The sequence below is a fragment of the Rhinolophus sinicus genome, linkage group LG13, assembly GCF_036562045.2.
Source record: "Rhinolophus sinicus isolate RSC01 linkage group LG13, ASM3656204v1, whole genome shotgun sequence".
Taxonomy (NCBI): domain Eukaryota; kingdom Metazoa; phylum Chordata; class Mammalia; order Chiroptera; family Rhinolophidae; genus Rhinolophus; species Rhinolophus sinicus.
In genome coordinates, this window is record NC_133762.1 from 31599269 (window position 1) to 31618780 (window position 19512).

The 19512-nt window shown below is 41.3% G+C and overlaps 1 protein-coding gene across 2 annotated transcripts in view; it reads left to right on the forward strand.

Annotated features, from left to right (window-relative positions):
- CHD6 (chromodomain helicase DNA binding protein 6) overlaps positions 1-19512 on the forward strand; it is a 181863-nt gene that overhangs the window by 88083 nt on the left and 74268 nt on the right. For both annotated transcript variants that reach the window (XM_019748943.2, XM_074318117.1), the window contains exons 6-16: positions 561-623; positions 1477-1535; positions 2202-2319; positions 7051-7137; positions 7336-7470; positions 11091-11212; positions 12420-12663; positions 13818-13994; positions 14589-14732; positions 17623-17878; positions 18680-18890. In XM_019748943.2, the coding sequence (XP_019604502.2) occupies positions 561-623; positions 1477-1535; positions 2202-2319; positions 7051-7137; positions 7336-7470; positions 11091-11212; positions 12420-12663; positions 13818-13994; positions 14589-14732; positions 17623-17878; positions 18680-18890 (1616 nt within the window). The remainder of the gene's footprint in view (positions 1-560; positions 624-1476; positions 1536-2201; positions 2320-7050; positions 7138-7335; positions 7471-11090; positions 11213-12419; positions 12664-13817; positions 13995-14588; positions 14733-17622; positions 17879-18679; positions 18891-19512) is intronic.

Below are 19512 nucleotides of genomic sequence, written 5' to 3' on the forward strand. Positions count from 1 at the left end.
GAAAGGTGGTACTTAATAGGGAGTAACTACACCTTGCATTTGCATCATGCTTACTGTCCAAAAAGTTTCCCCCATGCCATTTTATCCTCCCAGTAATCCAGTAGGATGGGTATGTATTTTTAGCTCCTATTTTAATAGATTTGGAAACTAAGAGGTGTTAAGCTGGTAGGTGTTAGAATTGGGACCTTTTGATTCTAAAGCCCCCAGATTCTTTTACATTACCGCCTTTCTGAAAATTATATGCAGCAACATGTAGGCAGTTTGGGCAGAGAAGGGAAGTCCTAGAACAAAGTTTAGTGATGCTAAAGGATCTGAAATTAAGAATCTGAAAAGCAGAATAATTTCTGTGCTCGTGTGGGAGGGGAAGGTGATAGGGTTGTGCCCAGAGGTTGGAATGTTTTGGATTTTTTGATCACCCTTTGGTCTGATAGGAAGGAAGTCTTGTTGCTCAAAAATGAACTTTTGGGTGCAGTAGTGTCTGTTGTAGTATTTCTTACAGAATTATTTCTTGTGTTCCATGGTGCCAGTGATTTCTCTTTCTTTTTAACCTCCATCTCCAGGAGCCTCCAGAAGATGACGCAAACATCATTGAGAAGATTCTGGCATCTAAGACCGTCCAGGAGGTCGGTGACTGATGTTTCTGGCTTTTATATCACTTGCACCGATTACGTCCTCTGAAGTGATACTGGGCTAGAGAACCTGGAATGGTTCTCCTGGCTGGAGTGAGAGCTGGGCATGAGCATTGGCTAGTCAACACTTTCACCCACACGGAAGATTTAGGACATGAAATTGTTAAATGTTTGAGTATTAGCCCAATTCAGTATGGCCCAATCTGATTTTTTTTCTCCGTTGTGATGCTTGGAAAAGGTCTTTATCCTTAGTTGCTGTAGCCCATTGAAAGTCATCGGAGGGCCAAGAAGAAGAGGTGGCAAAAGAGTCCTAATAAAAACACATAGGGTTTTTTCCCTTTAGCTACCTCAGTGCCATTGAAGGAACCCTCTAGAGAATCCTGGAGGGAAAGAGTATGTTGGTGCCAGTGCGAGCATACTCTTAGTTTCATCTTTACTTCAAATATTTATGAACATGATGAGCTTCATTGCTTTGAGCAGGAACACCACTGGTGTTTGGGGTGATGGTCAGGAGGGACTCCAGAGATACACACTCTTACTTCTCCAGGCTCTCGTTCTGACAGCCCTCAAGGCCCTGGGCCACTTGGGGCTTATCAGCTGTTCACTGTCCCAGCCTGGACCTGAGAAGGGCACAGGAGGATGTTTTTCTTTTTTAACCTTATAGCTAGGTATGTATCTAACTTTTGAGAAACCTCAATAGCTGTCAGAAAAAGAGATGGGAAAATGAAAACACTCTTGAGACGTCAGTAATAAAACCAGGCAGAGGTCTTGATTTACCTGTTTTCTTTTGTCACATAAAGGTGATATGCAGGGATCTGGGCTGATAACGTCTTTCTCTTGGTTACAGGTTCACCCAGGAGAACCCCCATTTGACTTGGAGCTATTCTACGTTAAGTACAGAAATTTGTACGTCCACTTAATGTATTATTTGTATTTGAATCTTACATGACTGAAACTTCCTTTACGTCATCACATCATCATCTCCATTTTCCAAGAATGGCCCCTAACGCATGACCCACAGATGTTGGTTGACTCGGGTTCACCTTAGGCAGTAGTGCTCAGCAATGGCTGCACAGAAAATCACCTGGAAAGCTTTTAAACTACTGGAGCCCTTGCTCCACTTGGGACCTGTTGACTCAGACTCTGGGAGTAGGTCCTGAGGATGGGTGTTTTGTAAAAACTCCCTGTGCAGTTCTCTTTTGCACCCAGGTTGGAAAACCCTTGTCCTTATAGCCTATACCTTTCCCCTCTTACATTTTTCTTTCTTTGTCTGCTACCTGCCCACTTTCACTAACATGTTTTAATGATAGCTTGCCTATGTCTGCCCGCCCTCCGCTCTGAGCCAGTTTCTATAGAAGCTGCAGAGTGATCTACTGCTTGGAATTGCTGCATTATTTTATTTTCTGTTTTTGCCCTTAAGGGCGAAGCCCTTCTAAGGCCAATCTCCAGCAATTTCACAACAAACCACTCCATTGCTTCTGTTAGGTGGTCACCCTGTTCATTGAAACACTTTAAAGCTCAATGATTGGCTGGTTTATGTGCTTGTCTCACAATTTATGTATCATTGGATAGTTCCTACTTACACTGTAAATGGGCCACAATGGAAGAGCTCGAAAAGGATCCTCGCATCGCACAGAAGATCAAGCGATTTAGGAATAAACAAGCCCAGATGAAGCACATATTTACTGAGGTGAAGTAGTATTTACTGACTCATTTGACCACTGCTTTTCTTGCAGTATTAAGTACTGGGTGTGAGTTCCTTAAAGTTGAAGTCCTGTGCAGATCCATTGCTTAAGTCTAATTGCTAATTGTGCACTGATTTACAACAAAACTAGTCCAGATTTAAGCCAAAGAAAACAAATTACCCACCAAGATATGAAGATCAAACCTTACATACTGATACTCTTAAGAGCGAGCATCTTGCTCGGAGTACTGATAAGTAGTAGCGAGGGCAGAGGAACCTGCACACAACTCTTTCATCCCCCTCCCCAGAGGGCAGTTCCGAAACCCTAAAGTTTGAATGTAAACAAACACAAAGCTAAAATGTTAGAAAATAAGTAAATTTACATAAACTTGGGACTTTCTAAGTATGGTGCCTACAGCAAAAGGAACGATTGATGGATTTGAATATTAAACAAATCTATAATATGTACACATTAGAAAATACCACAAACAAATCTTAAAGTAAACAATTAGAAAATATGAATATACATTGCGTACATGTACATATTTTCTAATTATATACATGCACACATACATATATACAGCATATATTTTTCTTAATCTAGTATGAGAACCTTCTTATTTATATTTATACACATACACGTTATACACACACATATATAACAAATAGTTTAATAAGACACGCCCTTATAGCTCAATAAGAAAAATATAAAACACCAAATAGAAAAAAATGGATGCATTAACAGAGGAGTTAGAAAAGAAGGAAACTTTGGTCATTAACCATACAAAAATGTAGTCAGTTTCAGTAGTTAGTAGTCAAAGGCATGCAGATTGGGAATTTTTTTTTTTTTTAGTTATCAAATATTTAACTTCTAAAAATAAGGATTATCTATTGCTGGTGAGGAGGTAAGGAAGAGACAACCACTTGTATATCTCTGGGAGGGGGCATAACTTAGTATGACCTGTAAGGAAAACAGTATGACAGCAAACATCCGGCATCTAAAAATTTGCATATCCTTTGTCCCAGCAATTCTAATTCTGTCATTTATTGTAAGGAAACTATCAAGTCTTTGTGTAAAGAATTAACAATGATAAACAGTTGTTTGTATGGGTGAAAAATTGAAAACAAAGTGTTAGACAATGGACATTTGTTAAATTATCATATATCCCACAGAATGGAATATGGTGCAACTAGTAAAAATACTGGAGAACAGTTGTTAATGACATAGAAAGTCTCTTCTCTGGTTGATGGGATTGTGGTGCTTTTTATTTTCTTTTCATTTTTTTAAAATTTTAACTGGGGAACAGTGTGTTTTTCCAGGACCCACACAGCTCCAAGTCAAGTCATTGTTTTCACTCTAGTTGTAGAGGGCGCAGCTCACTGTCCCATGTGGGAATCAAACCGGTGACCTTAGTGTTATCTATGAGCACTGCACTCCAACCAACTGAGCCAAGCGGCCACCCCTATTTTCTTATTTTATTAACGTGTAATTTTTCAATTTTATTTAGATAACTTGAAGTAATAAAAATTATTCTTAAAATGTAGTCACAAGCATTAGACTTTAAGAGTGCACTCAGATGCCATCAAATTATAGTAGGTGGCTGCACATACTTAGCACTTAATCACACATTTTGTACTCCTTTTCCTCAAGTGACAGAAAATTGTTTTAGGATAATGTCAGTAAGCATTCTTCTTGTCCCAATGGGGCCCTTCCTTTTTAGCCTTACCGTTTAACCCTCGCCCTTTCCGTAATTATTCATAAGCCTGTAAGAACTGCTGTTCATGGCATTGTTCTTCTGATAGAGAACCTAGGAAAGGAAGGTTACGACTAGAATCGGAAAAACCATCTTGAAGCCCCGTTGGATGCTCTCCCTCTATTCCTGGAACATTTTTTTCACACCTCTATTTTAGCCAGTATTTGCAGTGTAGTAACTTGTTTACATGTCTGTATCTTCCATTTTGAGCCCTGTGAGACAGACGGCCCATGTCTTCCTCATATTTCTGTCCCTGGTCCCAGGTAGGCACAGAATCAGTGCTCAAGTGATGATTTGGTAAGGGAGGAGGGTTTACCTTATGCTTCAGAACCTTCAGCGTTTCCCATTTTCTTGGAATAAAACCCAGATTCCTCAGTATAGCTTACAAAGCCTCCTGTGTCTATTTTCTGATTTATTCCCAAGGGAGTGATTTTTCCTTGGTTGGGAATAGAGGAAATTGTGTTAGGGTGTATAGAAATAATGTAACACTGTGTTTTCCCGAAAGTTTGATCTAACCGGAAAATAAGCCCTAGCATGATTTTTCAGGATGACATCCCCTGAACATAAGCCCTAATGCGTCTTTTGGAGCAAAAATTAATGTAAGACCCTGTCTTATTTTCAGGGAATCACGGTAGGAGTTCATATTGTCAGAAGGAAAGGCTTTTGAGAAGATTGGAGGGCCTCATAGAATCAAGGAGTAATAGTGGGGAGTAGTTTCTATAATACTGTCATTGATCTTGACCTCTTTAACGTTTTTATTAATACCTTGGATAATTGATATTCTTAGGACATAAATAATAACTTAGTTTTGGACAGAGCTGCTTCCTGTCCATTATTTCCAGATGCCTTATGAGGTAGCCAGGGGAGAGGGTAGCCATGTGAAGGACGCTCAGGCTCGAGAGGCTGCGAGTTCCCACACTCTGCAGAGGTGGAGGCCTTCTGACTAAACCCTGAGTCCTTCTGAAAACCAGACCCCAGGCGGGGAGAATAAATGACAAAATCAAAGTTTAAGTGTTCCTGCACAGGCCAAGATGAGTGAAATATCATGACCATAAATAAATGTAATGTCATACATTTGTATTTTAATGACTTTTTACAACTTTGGAGTGGGGAAAATGACTGGATAGCAGTTGTAGGGAGAAAAGATATTGTCAATTTAATTACAAGTTTACTGTTAGCCAAGAGTAGGATATGGCTGCTTAGAAAGTGACATTAATCCTAGACTGCGCCTGTAGAACCGTCCTGCTGTGCCTTGCTTCTTTCATTCCTGAGTTTATTTCTGTTTCTTTTTGGGTACCAGGACTCAGTGAGGGACTTGGCAAAACCTGAGGGCACCTGCAGGAGAACTGTAAGAGTCAGTGGTAAAGGGGTAGAAGCATAGCTGAATGACTGAGAGCAAAGGTGGAAATCAGACTACACAGTGCTAGGAGCCTGGGCTCTGGGGCCAAACTACCCTCCCAGCACACGCACACATACGCACGCACACACCCCACCCCCAGCTCCTTCAGACTCTATTCTCATCTGTGTAAAGCAGAACAGTATCGACCTCACAGACTACCTGGGAGGATTAAATGGCACCGTGTTTATAGAAATGCTTAGCATGGTGCCTGACCCATAGGCACTATTCCATAAATGTTAGCTCTCTCTATCATAAGGGGTCTGGAAACATGGCATCTGAAGAACAGTTGAACACCCAGGGTTATTTAACCCAGATAGGGAGGAGATTGTTGAAGAGCCAACACAGGAGAGAATCAGCTTCGTTACTGCTGCTTGTAGAGGAAGCAGTTCACACCAATGACTCACAGTTCCAGGACGGAAATTAGGCTGTAATTTAATAGGAATAATGATAAAGATCACGCTGCTACTACTGAGCCGGCAGAGGTAAAACTGTTGGCAGTGGGTCACGTCGTGTAGTGCAGTATATTTCTGAACATGGGAATAATTGAATCTGAGGGTGGGTGTGCCAGGGTTGCTATAAAAAGTATTTCTGAATTGATTAGAAGATGAAAATAGATAGCACCTAAGGTACCTTCTAACTAAGGGGCAGTAAGAACATTCCAGCAGTCCAGGAGCAGGGCTTCTGGGTGAGAAAGACCTGGGTAAATGTAGCAGTTCCCACAGCTCTGGGCCCTTAGTCACATTACTTATTCAGCCTCTCTGAATCAGTTTTTTTATCTGTAAAGTGATTACAGCACCTATTCCATAAAGTAGTTTTGAGACTTTAAGTGAAAGCACTTAGCGTAACTCTGGCCACACATGTAATATTTCTGAATGTTGTTTATTATTTTGTAAGTACCCTTTTTTTGAAGTGTAATGTACATAAACATAAATAAATCCTAAGGGCATTTAGCTCAGTGAATTTTTACAAAATAAACACACCTGCGTAACTACCACCGAGATCAGGAAATAGAAAATTATCAATACCTCGAAAGCGCCCCGCATGCCTTCTTCCAATGTTAGCTGTTATTGGTGTTGATACTAAGAAAGAAACTAGGGGGCAGCCAGTTAGCTCAGTTGGTTAGAGCGAGGTGCCCTTAACAACAAGGTTGCCGGTTCGATCCCCACATGGGCCACTGTGAGCTGCTCTCTCCAAAACTAGATGGAAACAACTACTTGACTTGGAGCTGATGGGTCCTGGAAAAACACACTTAAATAAATAAAAGTTTTAAAAAAGAAAAAGAAACTGTAATTCTGAGTTTCCAAGGATTATCTTTGGAACAAGGAGCAGTAAGAAAAAGGGAGTCCTCCTTGTGCTGATTTTTGTGGTGCTGGGTGACCAACAGGAAAGTCTTTCCCTGGTCGTGATGTAGTCCATATGACGTGAGGGATTCCTTTAAATTTAGTCATGCAGAGCAGGACTTGGGGACAGTGAAGAAACATCTGTGAGGTGGCTTTTAGTCTCAAGTGAGCTTCTCATTCTGTGTTTCCCGATAGGGTCCAGAGAAGGGGGCACTTTTTAACTCTTCTCCTCTGTTTGCATTAGCCTGATGAAGACTTGTTCAACCCAGACTACGTAGAAGTTGATCGCATCTTGGAGGTGGCCCACACCAAGGATGCAGAAACAGGAGAGGTGCGTGTTCCGCTCTGTTGACTCTCCTAAAGTATGTCTTCCCTTCTTACCTCATCGTTTGCTTGTTTTGTTAACATGTGGCCTTTGTTTTAATGGCATTCATGTGTTGTATTGTAGGGTGGTTTTCCAGAGACCGGCCAGACTATGATCACCTTCTTTAACCTAGTAGAAACACAAGTTTCTCTCCTGTTCCCACAGGAAGTGACACATTACCTGGTGAAGTGGTGCTCACTGCCTTATGAAGAAAGCACATGGGAGCTAGAGGAAGACGTGGATCCTGCAAAAGTGAAAGAATTTGAATCTCTTCAAGTTCTCCCTGAAATTAAGCACGTGGTAATGTATCCGTATCTCTGACTCCTCTCATAACATGCAGTTTCTTGAACTTGGTAATCCTGGATGTCCCCTGGGCTGTTTTCTGTGGTGTCTTACCTTTGGCCATTCCCCCTTTCAACCAGCATTTCAGGGTGTTTTTCTCCCCAAATCAAACTTTGCTAGCACTCAGGTCAGCATTAGGTCTCCCTCTACTTTCGTGTATGTGACGTTTAAGAAGCTTGGATATGAGCTTCGACTTCGTGGTGTGTGGCTGTTTATGGAGTCAACGCAGAGGGTGTGAGAAAGGCTTGGCTTGGGAAGGAAGCTCAGTGAATTCTTAGTATCTGTCTTTTTTCCTAGTTCTTATCTCTTGCTCCATCAATGATCTCTTTTCTTTGCCTTTACTCAACTGCAATATTCTTAAGGGGAAGAATTGTCCTTTATCTATAGATCCCTGGGACTTCGCAGAGAGAATGCAGGTTTTCAATGTACGTTTATTGAATTGGTTTGTTTTTCTGATTCAGGGTTATTACCACCAAAATGCAAAAAAGTTCCAGAGTACCTGACAAGTAGTTATACACAGAGTATCAACAATTAAAAGGAGATGGAATTGGGATAGAGCCTGGTTAAGTTATAACTAACATGGGAAGAGAATCAGATTATTGATATAGGATGAAATGATCAGTTTCTATTTTTAAAAATCACCATTTTTATATGAAAAGCTCTTATCCAGTTCCTTATTAGTATTATTTGTTTTTACATCACTGGAAAGTTAGGATTCTGAAGACAAGACCTCAGCATTGAACTTAGATCCCTGTCAGAGTCCATCCAAAAGCAGGGTTTGTTTTTGGGTTTTTTTGGTATATAAAGTACATAAAGGTACATGGAGATGCAGACTGTGATTAGAAACCTACATGTTTTATAGTTTTTTGTCTACATGAGTGATGAATAAATTTCTCTTTCAACCCTCTCCTGTAACTATTATCTGTTTTTAATTCAACTTGCCAGTCATTTATTAACCATCTGCTGTAGGTTGTTTCTTGTGTGAGATCTAATAAGAAAGAAGGTACATGCCCTGCCCCCAGGACCTCACAGTGTAATGGGAAAAGCATGTGTGTACGTGGACTAATAGGGCACCAGGCTAATTGGGGTGTGGGAAGCGCAGAGACAAACCATTGAGGAAGCAGAGAGCAGAGAGCATTTCATTCGGAAGCTGATTGTAAGTTATCATTTAGAAGCAATGAGGATTCTTATTCTTTCAGCCTGAATCCCACTCATTTCTTCAGATTAACTCCATGAATTTGGCAAGAGTCTGCACACTCAGGTGTTCTCAGGCAATTTCACTTTACCTTTTTTGCTCTTGTGATGCTGCTGCCCTCTTCATCTCTCAGTGAGCCATGGTGTCATTGCACACTTGTCTCTTTTTGTTTCTGATCTATTTGTCCTCTCATTTAAAATGCACCTTTTGAAACGTTATCTCAAAAATTCTAAATTGGAATGGTAGCAAAAAGTGTAATTAAAGTTGTCGTCTTATGTTAAGAAAAGGTATGGCTCCATATGATACTTTATTTGAATAAATTTTTCAGGTATTTTATTCTGGGCTTTGAAGGTTAGAGGTAACCCTACCAGTCTTGATGAATAGAACATTCTACGTAGCTAAAAGCTTTTTGGTAAAAATTGGTTACTTACAGGTAAAATACCGAATTTTGAGAAAGCAAGAAATAAGAGTGTCAATAATGATTGCACAAATTGAGAAACAGTCTTTTAATAGGCAAAACTCATCTTAGAGACTCCAAGAATCAATTGTCTTCTTTTGAACTTAACTCAGTAGCCAGTGAAGGCTGTGGAGCCCTGGGACAGGTGGTTTCTTGTAGCCTGTATGACTGGTGAGCCAACCAGACTAAGCACTAGAAGCTTCTAGCCAGTTTCAGGTCTTAGGTGTTTAGGTGGCTGACATTTCTGGCCAGTGGGCTGTTAAACTGAAACCTTTAGCCCTGGGGAATGAGGGAAAACCTTGAGGAATGACGGAATTACCTCAGATCTAGAGTGCTAATCAGGGCAACAGTGTAGAAATCTGCCGTGAAATTCTTTCCTACAATACCTATAATGCTGAGAGTGAGCCACATAAGTCACTAGGGATGAGGAACATTCCAGAAAGTTTCCCCATAGTATCTAGTAGAGTAGGGAAGAATGCCCAGTTAAGTGGCTTGCATGGACTTAAGGGATCCAGGACGAATGGTTCCTGTAGGTTAAGAAGATGTAATTTCCTTAAGGGAGCAGACCAAGAGATTTCATATGGAAAATAATGTTGCTTAAAAGTTTTTCCTTTAAAATGAATTGTTTTGACATAATAAATTATTTTCTCCTTTATTTCTAAAAACACCTATACCTATGTGCTGGTAATAATATTCAACAATGTCCTATTTCAAAGGGCTTAGCCTAACTACAGCTATAGTAATTTTGTAGGTTAGTAGCGATGTGTATTTCTCTGGAAGACCATGGACAGATTACACTTATCTCCAAATATCAGTGATATATTTGGGAATATTTAATTAAATTTCATATGCAAATGGTTTTGTTTTAGTTAATAACATATTTCAGGTATAAAGTTTATCGTAGAACCCCAAAGTAGAATTACCAAAGACTGAAATTGCTGTTTAGAAAAAGCTACAATCTCAAAATTATTATTTATAACTGCAGGCATAGCTAAGAATGTTTTTATTTTTAAGACCTAACTTCAGGTCTTTATGGACTCAATTTGTCTATAAGCAAAATAACGAAGTCTGTGTCCAAATAATATAATACCCAAACGAGCAAAATTTTTGGATGGGAAAACTCAATACGTAAAGATTTAAATTTCCACAGATTAATTGAAATTCCAGTGGGATTTTAAGAGAACTTGACAAATTGATTCTTAAGTTACATGGCATAGTACATAAGATAGAATGGCTAAGACATTTAAAAAAAAAATTCCCCATCAGATGTAAAACTATAGTAATTAAAAAGTATGGTTTTATTGTAGTAATAGTCTTGTGGAACAGAATGACGAATCTAGGTACAGCTTCATTCATATATTGGAACTTAGTATATGATAAATATGTCATTTCGTATCAGCAGGGAAAAGATTATATTTAGAAGTTGGTGCTTAATATGGAAAAATAAAATAATAAGATTGCTAGTATCTTATTTCCAGTTTTGATTATACAGGCTTTTTACCTGGTATACTGACTTTGGAAACTAATCAGTAAAATATTTGAACCACTGTACTCCACTGTGTTGATACCACAGGCACAAAGAAATAAAAAGAAATTCTGTCTATAGAAACCAAAAACCTGACTAATGATGGCTTGCAGGAAAATGAAAGTGTAAATGGAAGTGACATCTAAGAGTCTAAGTAAGACAATATAACACCAAGATTTTAGGTTGGTGTGTTTCTCTTCATTAATTACCTGCAAATTTTAGAGAGGTGTTCTTAGTTTAATCTGGTAAAATCCAGAAAGTAGTAACTGTAGTTTGAAGTCAGCTTTAGGGCAGTATTTTGAGATTTACCGTCTTCCCCATCAGTATTCTGTGTCCCTACCGGCGTTATTCTCCTAAAACCCCATTCTTTACATATTGTGCTCTCTGCTTTCTTCCACTAGGAGCGGCCTGCTTCAGACTCCTGGCAGAAACTTGAGAAGTCTCGCGAGTATAAGAATAGTAACCAGCTCCGGGAGTACCAGCTCGAGGGAATGAACTGGCTTCTTTTTAACTGGTATAATAGGTAAGGGACCAGAACATTCCTGTCTTCATGGATGATTTTCTTACCAAATGTTTGTCCCTGCGGGAGGATCACGGCCTTAGCGCTTAGAGTAACAGTAGCAGAGCGGTGAGAGAATGCCTGGCTGCCGTTGATGTAGACTAGTGATATTTATACATTAGTCACACCAAGGCTTGATTTTTGTTAGGTATTTCTCTAACCAAAAGGAATGATCTTTAGATATCACTGGCTTAGTGCTTGTTTTCTCCCCCTTCGTCAGTATAGCCAAAAGGTTCAGCTAAACTTAGGTTAGACTCAAAAGATCCTTTAAACATGTTTCCTGTCTCTAAGTCTAGCGAGAATTGGCTCTAAAGGGAAGTGGATTTGGATTCTAGCCCCAAGCCTGCTGCTTGGGTGTGAGCTGTGGATGTTCTGGATTTGTGCTGTAACACTCAGTTGTGGACTGTTTGCATAGTAGTTCCTGTCGGAATTTGATGAAATGTGCAATTTGAGAAAAATGGGTTGAGATTTTAACATTCTGGAATGTGCCCCTTAGGTTTGATTTTAAAGGCAGCATGTTGTGATGGAAAACACACCAAAGTGGGACTCTGAAGACCTGTGTTCTAGCGTAGTCTCTGCCACTTACAGCACCACCCAGCACAGCTCCGAGGGTGGCTTTCCAGGTCTTGGGTTGCCCATGGGTTACGTGAGCTGTGAGACGGGATGGGGACCACACCCATTGGAGTGTCACAGCTCAATGCAGTCTATGATTCTGGATCACGAGAAGAGACCGATATTTTTACTCTGATAAGGATTTATTATGTGGGTTAAAAGTCTGTCCTCTGATGACAAATGAAGACAATGAGAATCGTGTAACTTATTTTATTTTTGCCTTGGCTTCCATGAAGTTTGTCATGTATAGAAACTGGCTTCGCTTTGAGGCCTATTTGTTTTCTCCTGGTCTCACTATTTTAATTTTTAATATTTTTAGTTTATATTTAAATGGACCTACTTCACGTATTTTCTTGCAAGTTGCCATAGTTCCTTTTTGGAAGTGAGCAGGGTATGAATAATAACTCACCTCAGTCGCATCTCTGGAAAATGCTGATAAGGTCTTCACCGATGACCTTAGAGGTCAGGGTGTGCTTCTGAAATATCTTTTTAGTTAGAACCGACGTCCACCTCTTTCCTGTATTGATGACGAATTATCTGTATTTCTTACTATCTGCAGAAAGAACTGCATTTTGGCTGATGAGATGGGCCTAGGGAAAACCATCCAGTCCATCACGTTCCTTTCAGAAATATTCCTCAGGGGAATCCATGGCCCTTTCCTCATCATCGCTCCTCTCTCCACCATCACTAACTGGGAGCGAGAGTTCCGGACGTGGACAGAGATGAACGCCATTGTGTACCACGGCAGCCAGATCAGCCGGCAGATGATCCAGCAGTATGAGATGGTGTACAGAGACGCACAGGTGAGCCTTACACGAGTCACACAGACCCGGTGACAGCCTTTCTGTCGCTTGTCTCCAGGAGTTTTAATGCCCTGTCCCTTGGGTTACTGTTGACAGACTTTGTAGTCATATGTGTATTGAAGCAGACTTCTTGCTCCTCCCCAGTAGTTTAATTTATGATAAAATAGAATTGTAGGGCATGCCTTCCACTCTCTAGATATACCAGAGGCTCTTTTTAGGACACCGAGAGCTTGGCGTCTTGGTTGGTTTATGAAGTTGCTTTTACGTGCAAAAGATTTTATCCGAATTAAATGCTCAGTGAAGAAAGTGAGCAGAAGAATTAGTATACAGAGAATGGGTTCCCAGCAAGGGAATTTAGAGAGGAGGTGAACAGATTGGACAGGGAAGGATACAAAGAAGACAGGATTCACAAGAGAATTTTTTTAAGCTTTTTTTTTTTAAAGTATAATCACGTTGCTGTGTGAGTATGCTTTATGCTTGTCCTGGGCTCTAGGTTTTATGATTAAGGAAAGTGAAAATTAAGTGAACCCAATCAGAGGAAAGCCAGTGCTCTCCTCAGGAGCGTCGTAGACAGCAGACGACACTTGGAGGAAACTGAAGATGTGCTCTAATAGGATGCCGCTGTGCTCTCTAAATGTGATGGCAACCCTGGGACAGGCTCAGAAACAAAGATGTGCCCTGCCTGGTAGCACTCGTCCCAGGTGAATCAGGATCATGACTTTGAATCTGTGCTAGAACCCAAGTTACAAGTTGAAATTAATTACATCTGAAAAGTAGCAAAGAAGGTTTCCTGGAGCATTCAAGCTATGCATGGTTTAGACCGGCTCATGACTAGGAGCCTGTGAGTCAACACCCATCTGCTTTCCTTGTTGTGACAATTAATAAATAAAATGTTTCCTTGCTGGGCCTTCCGGACTGCTCATCCGTCTCACCTTTGTGAGGGCACATTTCATCGATGTAATGAGGTCTGTCTCTTGTCTAAATAGCTGGTTCACTCTTACATTCTCTCTTTTCTCAAATGAGGAAGAGCAGTGCTTCTTGGCTTCTCACCTCAATCCTAGTGCTTAAGTTGTAGTGCCGTCTCCTCTAATCCACTGTTTGCCGAATGTTCTAGCCTTGGCGTAAAGCTGTGCCTTCTGTTGTGTCGTCCCCAGGGAAACCCCCTCTCAGGGGTCTTCAAGTTCCATGTGGTCATCACAACGTTTGAGATGATCCTGGCGGACTGCCCCGAGCTAAAGAAGATTCACTGGAGCTGTGTGATCATTGATGAAGCCCACAGACTGAAGAACAGGAATTGCAAACTTCTGGAGGGTCTCAAGCTCATGGCCCTGGTGAGCCTTGCAGGCTTTTTACGTGAACAGTTTCCTTCTGTTGACGGTGGTGGAAGCATTCTGCAGGCAGCTTACTTGTGCATAGTCTGTTTACTCTAGATTTTCTTTTTGCCCTCTGTAGCTGTGATAGTATAGGAATCAAATGTGTTTTAGTTATGAACTAGGTTAACAGTGCGACCTTTGCCACAGATTGACTCTCAGAGGGACCCAGGGGAATCTTAAGTACCATGAAATTTGTGACCTGGAAATGTAAGGTATTTTGGTTTGTTTCCAGGTCCGTGAATGATCTGGTACCTCCTACTGGCAGAGTGCCCAGTAAGTGGTGGGTTGGCACTCCATAATATTGAGTGAATGAATGAATGGTTGCTTTAATTAACATGAAATTGCTGCTGGAATCAGTGACGTGAAAGGAAGAGTGAGTTGTTTATTGACTGTACTCCCATGAAATGTGGGCACCCTATCTTTTCATAAAAGCGAAACGGAATTGCCCCCAGTTGAGCACAGAGTGCCCTGGCTGCATTTTCCTACCCAGACATACTGTTTGGGGGCCCACGCACCCACCCACCCTTCATCGTGTGGTGTTCGTCTGTGCAGGAACACAAAGTGCTGCTCACCGGGACGCCCTTGCAGAACTCTGTGGAGGAGCTCTTCAGTTTGCTCAATTTTCTGGAGCCGTCACAGTTTCCTTCAGAGACGGCTTTCTTGGAGGAGTTTGGGGATCTCAAAACGGAGGAACAGGTAAATAGGGGCCTGAAGGAGTGAAGAGACGGTGTGGTGATTACCTTCACCAGCAAGGAAAGACCAAGCCATTAGCAAGTTCTAATGTCCTTTATTTAGCTATTTGTTTATGTTGAAGAGGGCAAACTGATTCCTAGCAGTTCTGATGACTCCAAAGAAGAAAGGAATCAGCATCCAGAATACCCAGTGTAACGTATCAGGCCTCTTGCCTTCACCAGTCGCACGTGCATGTTCCATGAGTTTGCCCTCTGGCTCAGGATCCTGGTGCTTTCTTCCCTCCTCCTTCACCCCGCCTCCTCCATAATTGGCAACACAGTCCCAGGCTCATCTTTTTGTGTACAACAAAATACTCAAGAGTAGTGAGGAAAAGAAGGCAGTCATGTACTAGAGTAGTTGGTAAGTCCAGTTTTGTCCATGTCAACTAAATGTCCTCAGTTTTCAAAGGTCTAGTCCCGAGTCTAGCTTGTTGGACTCAAAGCTGATTCAAAGCAGCCGGCATTAATAAGGAGCTACTATCTACTGCGGGTAGAAATCTCTACTAGAGATGACAGAAATAAGCCACACAAGTTTAAATGCTACAAGAGGAACAAATGATAGAGTTTGAGACTTTAAAGGAGGGAAGGGTCACATCTGTTTGGGAATCAGGAAAGATTTCATGGAGAGATTGCAATTTGAAAATGGCCTTAAAAGAGTGGGTAAGTTTTCAGTAGGTGGAGAGAGAAGAGATGGTGACTATTTTACACATAGGAAAAAATATGGAATTTATTATTTTGTTACGTGGCATTTATTCAGTATTAGGGAATTATCTGGTTGAGCTAGAAACAGGATGGATGATGCTTATGAGGCCAGAGGGGTTTGGGGTTATATTTTGGGAAGATCTTGAAAGACAGGTTGAAGGATTCGGTAGGGGTTAGAGAAGCAGTGCAAGGCTCTGATGGCAGGAATGACATAGTTCTGCTAAGTTAATCTGGCAATGGTGTGTTACTGGGCCGGGGCCGAGAACTTGGGAGCTGAGGAGGATTGGGAATTTCACTGACAGATGTCAAGAGTACACTCTGTGGTTCCAATCTGTTTGTTCCTACTTCTGTGGCAAGTCAGACCTTGAGAGCAGTGAATAATCAAGCTGGATTCCACTTCCCTGCGTTTGCAGTATCTATCGATCCTTCCAAAGCCAGCTCCAACCCTCTCTCCATTTTTGGATCATTAGAAATGCATCCTCTTCTCCTGCTTATTTTGTGGTGTGCATTTTTTCTTCTTCTAGACAATGACTTTCCTGAGGAAAAGGCCCACATCTTCTCCAAAGCTGTGTTTGTTGTATTGAGCAGCACAGTGTCTGGCACGTAGTATACTCTAAGTGCTTCCAGGTATGAACTGAGTGGAGGGCAGAGGCTGAACCCAGCCTGTGGCAGGCAGGTTGGCATTTGTGCCTGTCTTTCACGGTTACCGAGCTGTGCCTTTTCTCTTTGGCTTCTTACGTGCTCATTCCTTACCCATTTGGGGGATTAAATTCCTAAGGACCGTGGTTGGTAAAATAAATGGGTTAGATTTAAGATTGGAGTTAGCAGAAAACCACAAAAATGGCATCAAATGTCTATATTTTAAATAACAGTAAATAAATGTTCTAGAAGGCATCTGCTTTCAAACTAAAGCATATTGATCATTGTTTAAAATCTGCTCCAGTAAGTAACTCTTCTAAATCACTCTGTAAAACCTATGTTTCTTCAGGAAGTGCTGGCACAGTGTACAGCTAACTTATGCAGAATCTACCCTGTTAAAAAAATTTTTGAACGGCCCTTTATGACTTGCAACTTGATCGTTTGCGCTTGCGGTTTCCCTCATTTTCCCAGCAGGATTAGTCTGTTTGGTATCGTGTTTTAGCTCAGAGTTAACTCAGGAGCCTTGACTTTGAATCCCTTCTCTGTCACTGTCTTCTTGGGAGAGGGAGCCAGTCACCTTGCCGGTGCAGTCAAGTGAGTAGAGATCTGCTGTGCAGGCCTGGGCTGTGGGAAGAACAGACAAATCACAGCAGAGAACACTGCCAGCTCAGAGTGCTCCTGATATGACGGCTTGCATGATGAGATAAATAGGAGATGTCGCCTTACAGCATTAGCTTTCTATATACTGCTATCCCCAAACATGTTTGCTGCTGCTGTTATTTACAACATGTAGGAAGACTCTGTTTCCAGATTGCCTCTACTTTTTTTAAATTCAGATCTAATTGACATGTTAGTTTCAGATGTACATCGTAATGACCTAATGAATGTATATATTATGAAATGGTCACCACAGTAAGTCTAGTCTCGTTAGCATCCATCACCACACATAGGTACCAATTTATTCCTAGTGATGAGAACTTTTAACATCTCCTCTCAGCAACTTTCAAATATGCAATTTAGTAGTATTAACTGTAGTCACCATGCTGTACATTACATCCCCAGGACTTAGTTGTTTTATAACCGGAAGTGTGTACTTTTGACGACTTGCATCCATTTCACCCAGCCCAGATTCCCTCTGCTTCTTCCTTTGTTCTTTCAGCATCTAAGTCTTCCCTTTATAACATCACTTGTACCTCTTAACATGGCTTAAATAGTCCTCAGGTAATTGCTGCATAGGTGTGCATGTTAGAGAGTGAGGGAGGGAGCTGTTTTGTCCATTCTAGAGAATAGGTGCTGTCTTTTGTATCTTTCTTTATATCTTGTGAGGCCACCACAGAGTTTCCCAGTAATGACTTGTGAATTAGAGCCACATCCCCTTTTCCTCCATTCCATCCTCATGTTCAGGGATCTCTCATGATCTTTCATTGAGTCTCCTCCCACAGTACTGTGTTCAAGAGACTGTAGTGAAGGTGGGAGTGCCCCAGGAATCATTAAATCAGGATTTCCCTGGACAGGTGAAGAAACTGCAGTCTATCCTAAAACCTATGATGCTTCGACGGCTAAAAGATGACGTGGAAAAGAACCTGGCTCCCAAACAAGAGACAATTATTGAAGTAGAGCTGACTAATATCCAGAAAAAGTACTACCGTGCCATTCTGGAGAAGAACTTCTCCTTCCTGACCAAGGGGGCAAATCAGCACAACATGCCCAACCTCATCAACACCATGATGGAGCTGAGAAAGTGCTGTAACCATCCTTACCTGATCAATGGTGAGTGGGAGCGGGGAGCAGCGTGGGCTGGGTGTGTGCCTCTGCTACAAGCTAGTGCTGACCCACGAGCTGATGTATTGAGTTCCCATTAAATGCTAGGATGTGTGTTTGCTCCCCTTCCTTACCGAGTGTTAAGCTGAGGTTCAGAGAGGTTGATGGACCTACCCAAGCCGTCTAACTAGTGGGGACAGAGAACCATGTGTTGCAAGTACCTCTGCCATCTTTCTGCCTGTCAGAAGATGGGATGTTACTCTTCAATCTGCTGTCCTTTGTCTATGTGCGGGTTAGCCCACACTTTCCACTTTGGGACAGGGAGATGTGTTACTTGGTTGAGTAAATGGTCATGATGCAGTGAGACTAAAACTCTCTGCAGATAAATGGTTAGCTATACTAATTAGAGAACATACTGGAAACCTTTTTTAATAATAAAACTTTTTGATAAAATTTTAAAACTAAATGTGGCTTGGATTTTCTTATAGCCAGTTTTTATGACATTCGGCGCCGTCTTTGTCAGCTCTCTGAAGGTTTCTTTACTTGCATGAGTCAGCTTGGTATCTCAGATCCTTCCCTACTTGGTGAGACTTCCCAGGAAAGCATAGCACCTGTGTTCTCAGCACCTGCTGCCCCTGCAGAGCCCTCTGCTGAGGGCATGGACGAGGGATGCACACACAGCATTGCTTCACTGGACCATCAGTCCAGGACCTAAAGATTCACTTCATCTCTCCTAGGTCTGTAAAGCGGAGAGCAGCTTTTACCCTTCTAACTTTGTTCAAGGAATAGTTTTGTTCCATTCCTTTTTAGGGGCAGAGGAGAAAATTCTGGAAGATTTCCGAAAAACCCACAGCTCTGATGCCCCCGACTTTCAGCTGCAGGCCATGATTCAGGCAGCGGGGAAGCTGGTGCTCATTGACAAGCTGCTCCCTAAGCTGATTGCAGGTGGCCACAAAGTACTCATCTTCTCCCAGATGGTGCGCTGTCTCGATATCCTGGAAGATTATCTCATCCAGAGAAGGTGAGACTTGGGTCAAAGCTGGCGCCAAAGGCTGGCAGTTCCTTTTCTCTGATACCTTTTTGATTTATTCAGAAAGTATGCTTTAACAACCACAAAACATTCAAAAATGGAGAAAAGGAATCTCTTCTTAAAGATTCACCAGAATTCAGAGTGAAATCTTATAACCACATATGCCCACGTTTAACTTTCTAGAGTGAATTTCATAGTCTATAATGCAAGAGAGGCCTTCCTTTGCTTGAAAAAGTTCTACTTCGTATTATTGTTTATTTATATTCTCCATAGTTGGAAGAAGCAATTCAAATAGTGTTAGAAAAGGTTAAGAAAATAATGTATTTACTTTTTTTCCTTTCTTTCTTTTTTCTTTTTATTTTTTGCCTAATGATGAGAGAAATACATTCTTGGAAGCATCACTACAGAGGGTGCCAAAAAAATGTATTTATACACATTTTAAGAAAGGAAAACTGTATTTAAATTGTAATACGCAATATATACCAATAACAAAAGATGAATACACGTCATATTTTTCTTCTGCAATTACAAGAGGTGCTCAAAGTGGTTACCATCAGCGTCCAGACACTTCTGATTACGGAGAACTACTGCTTGAGCAACGTTGACCAGTGTC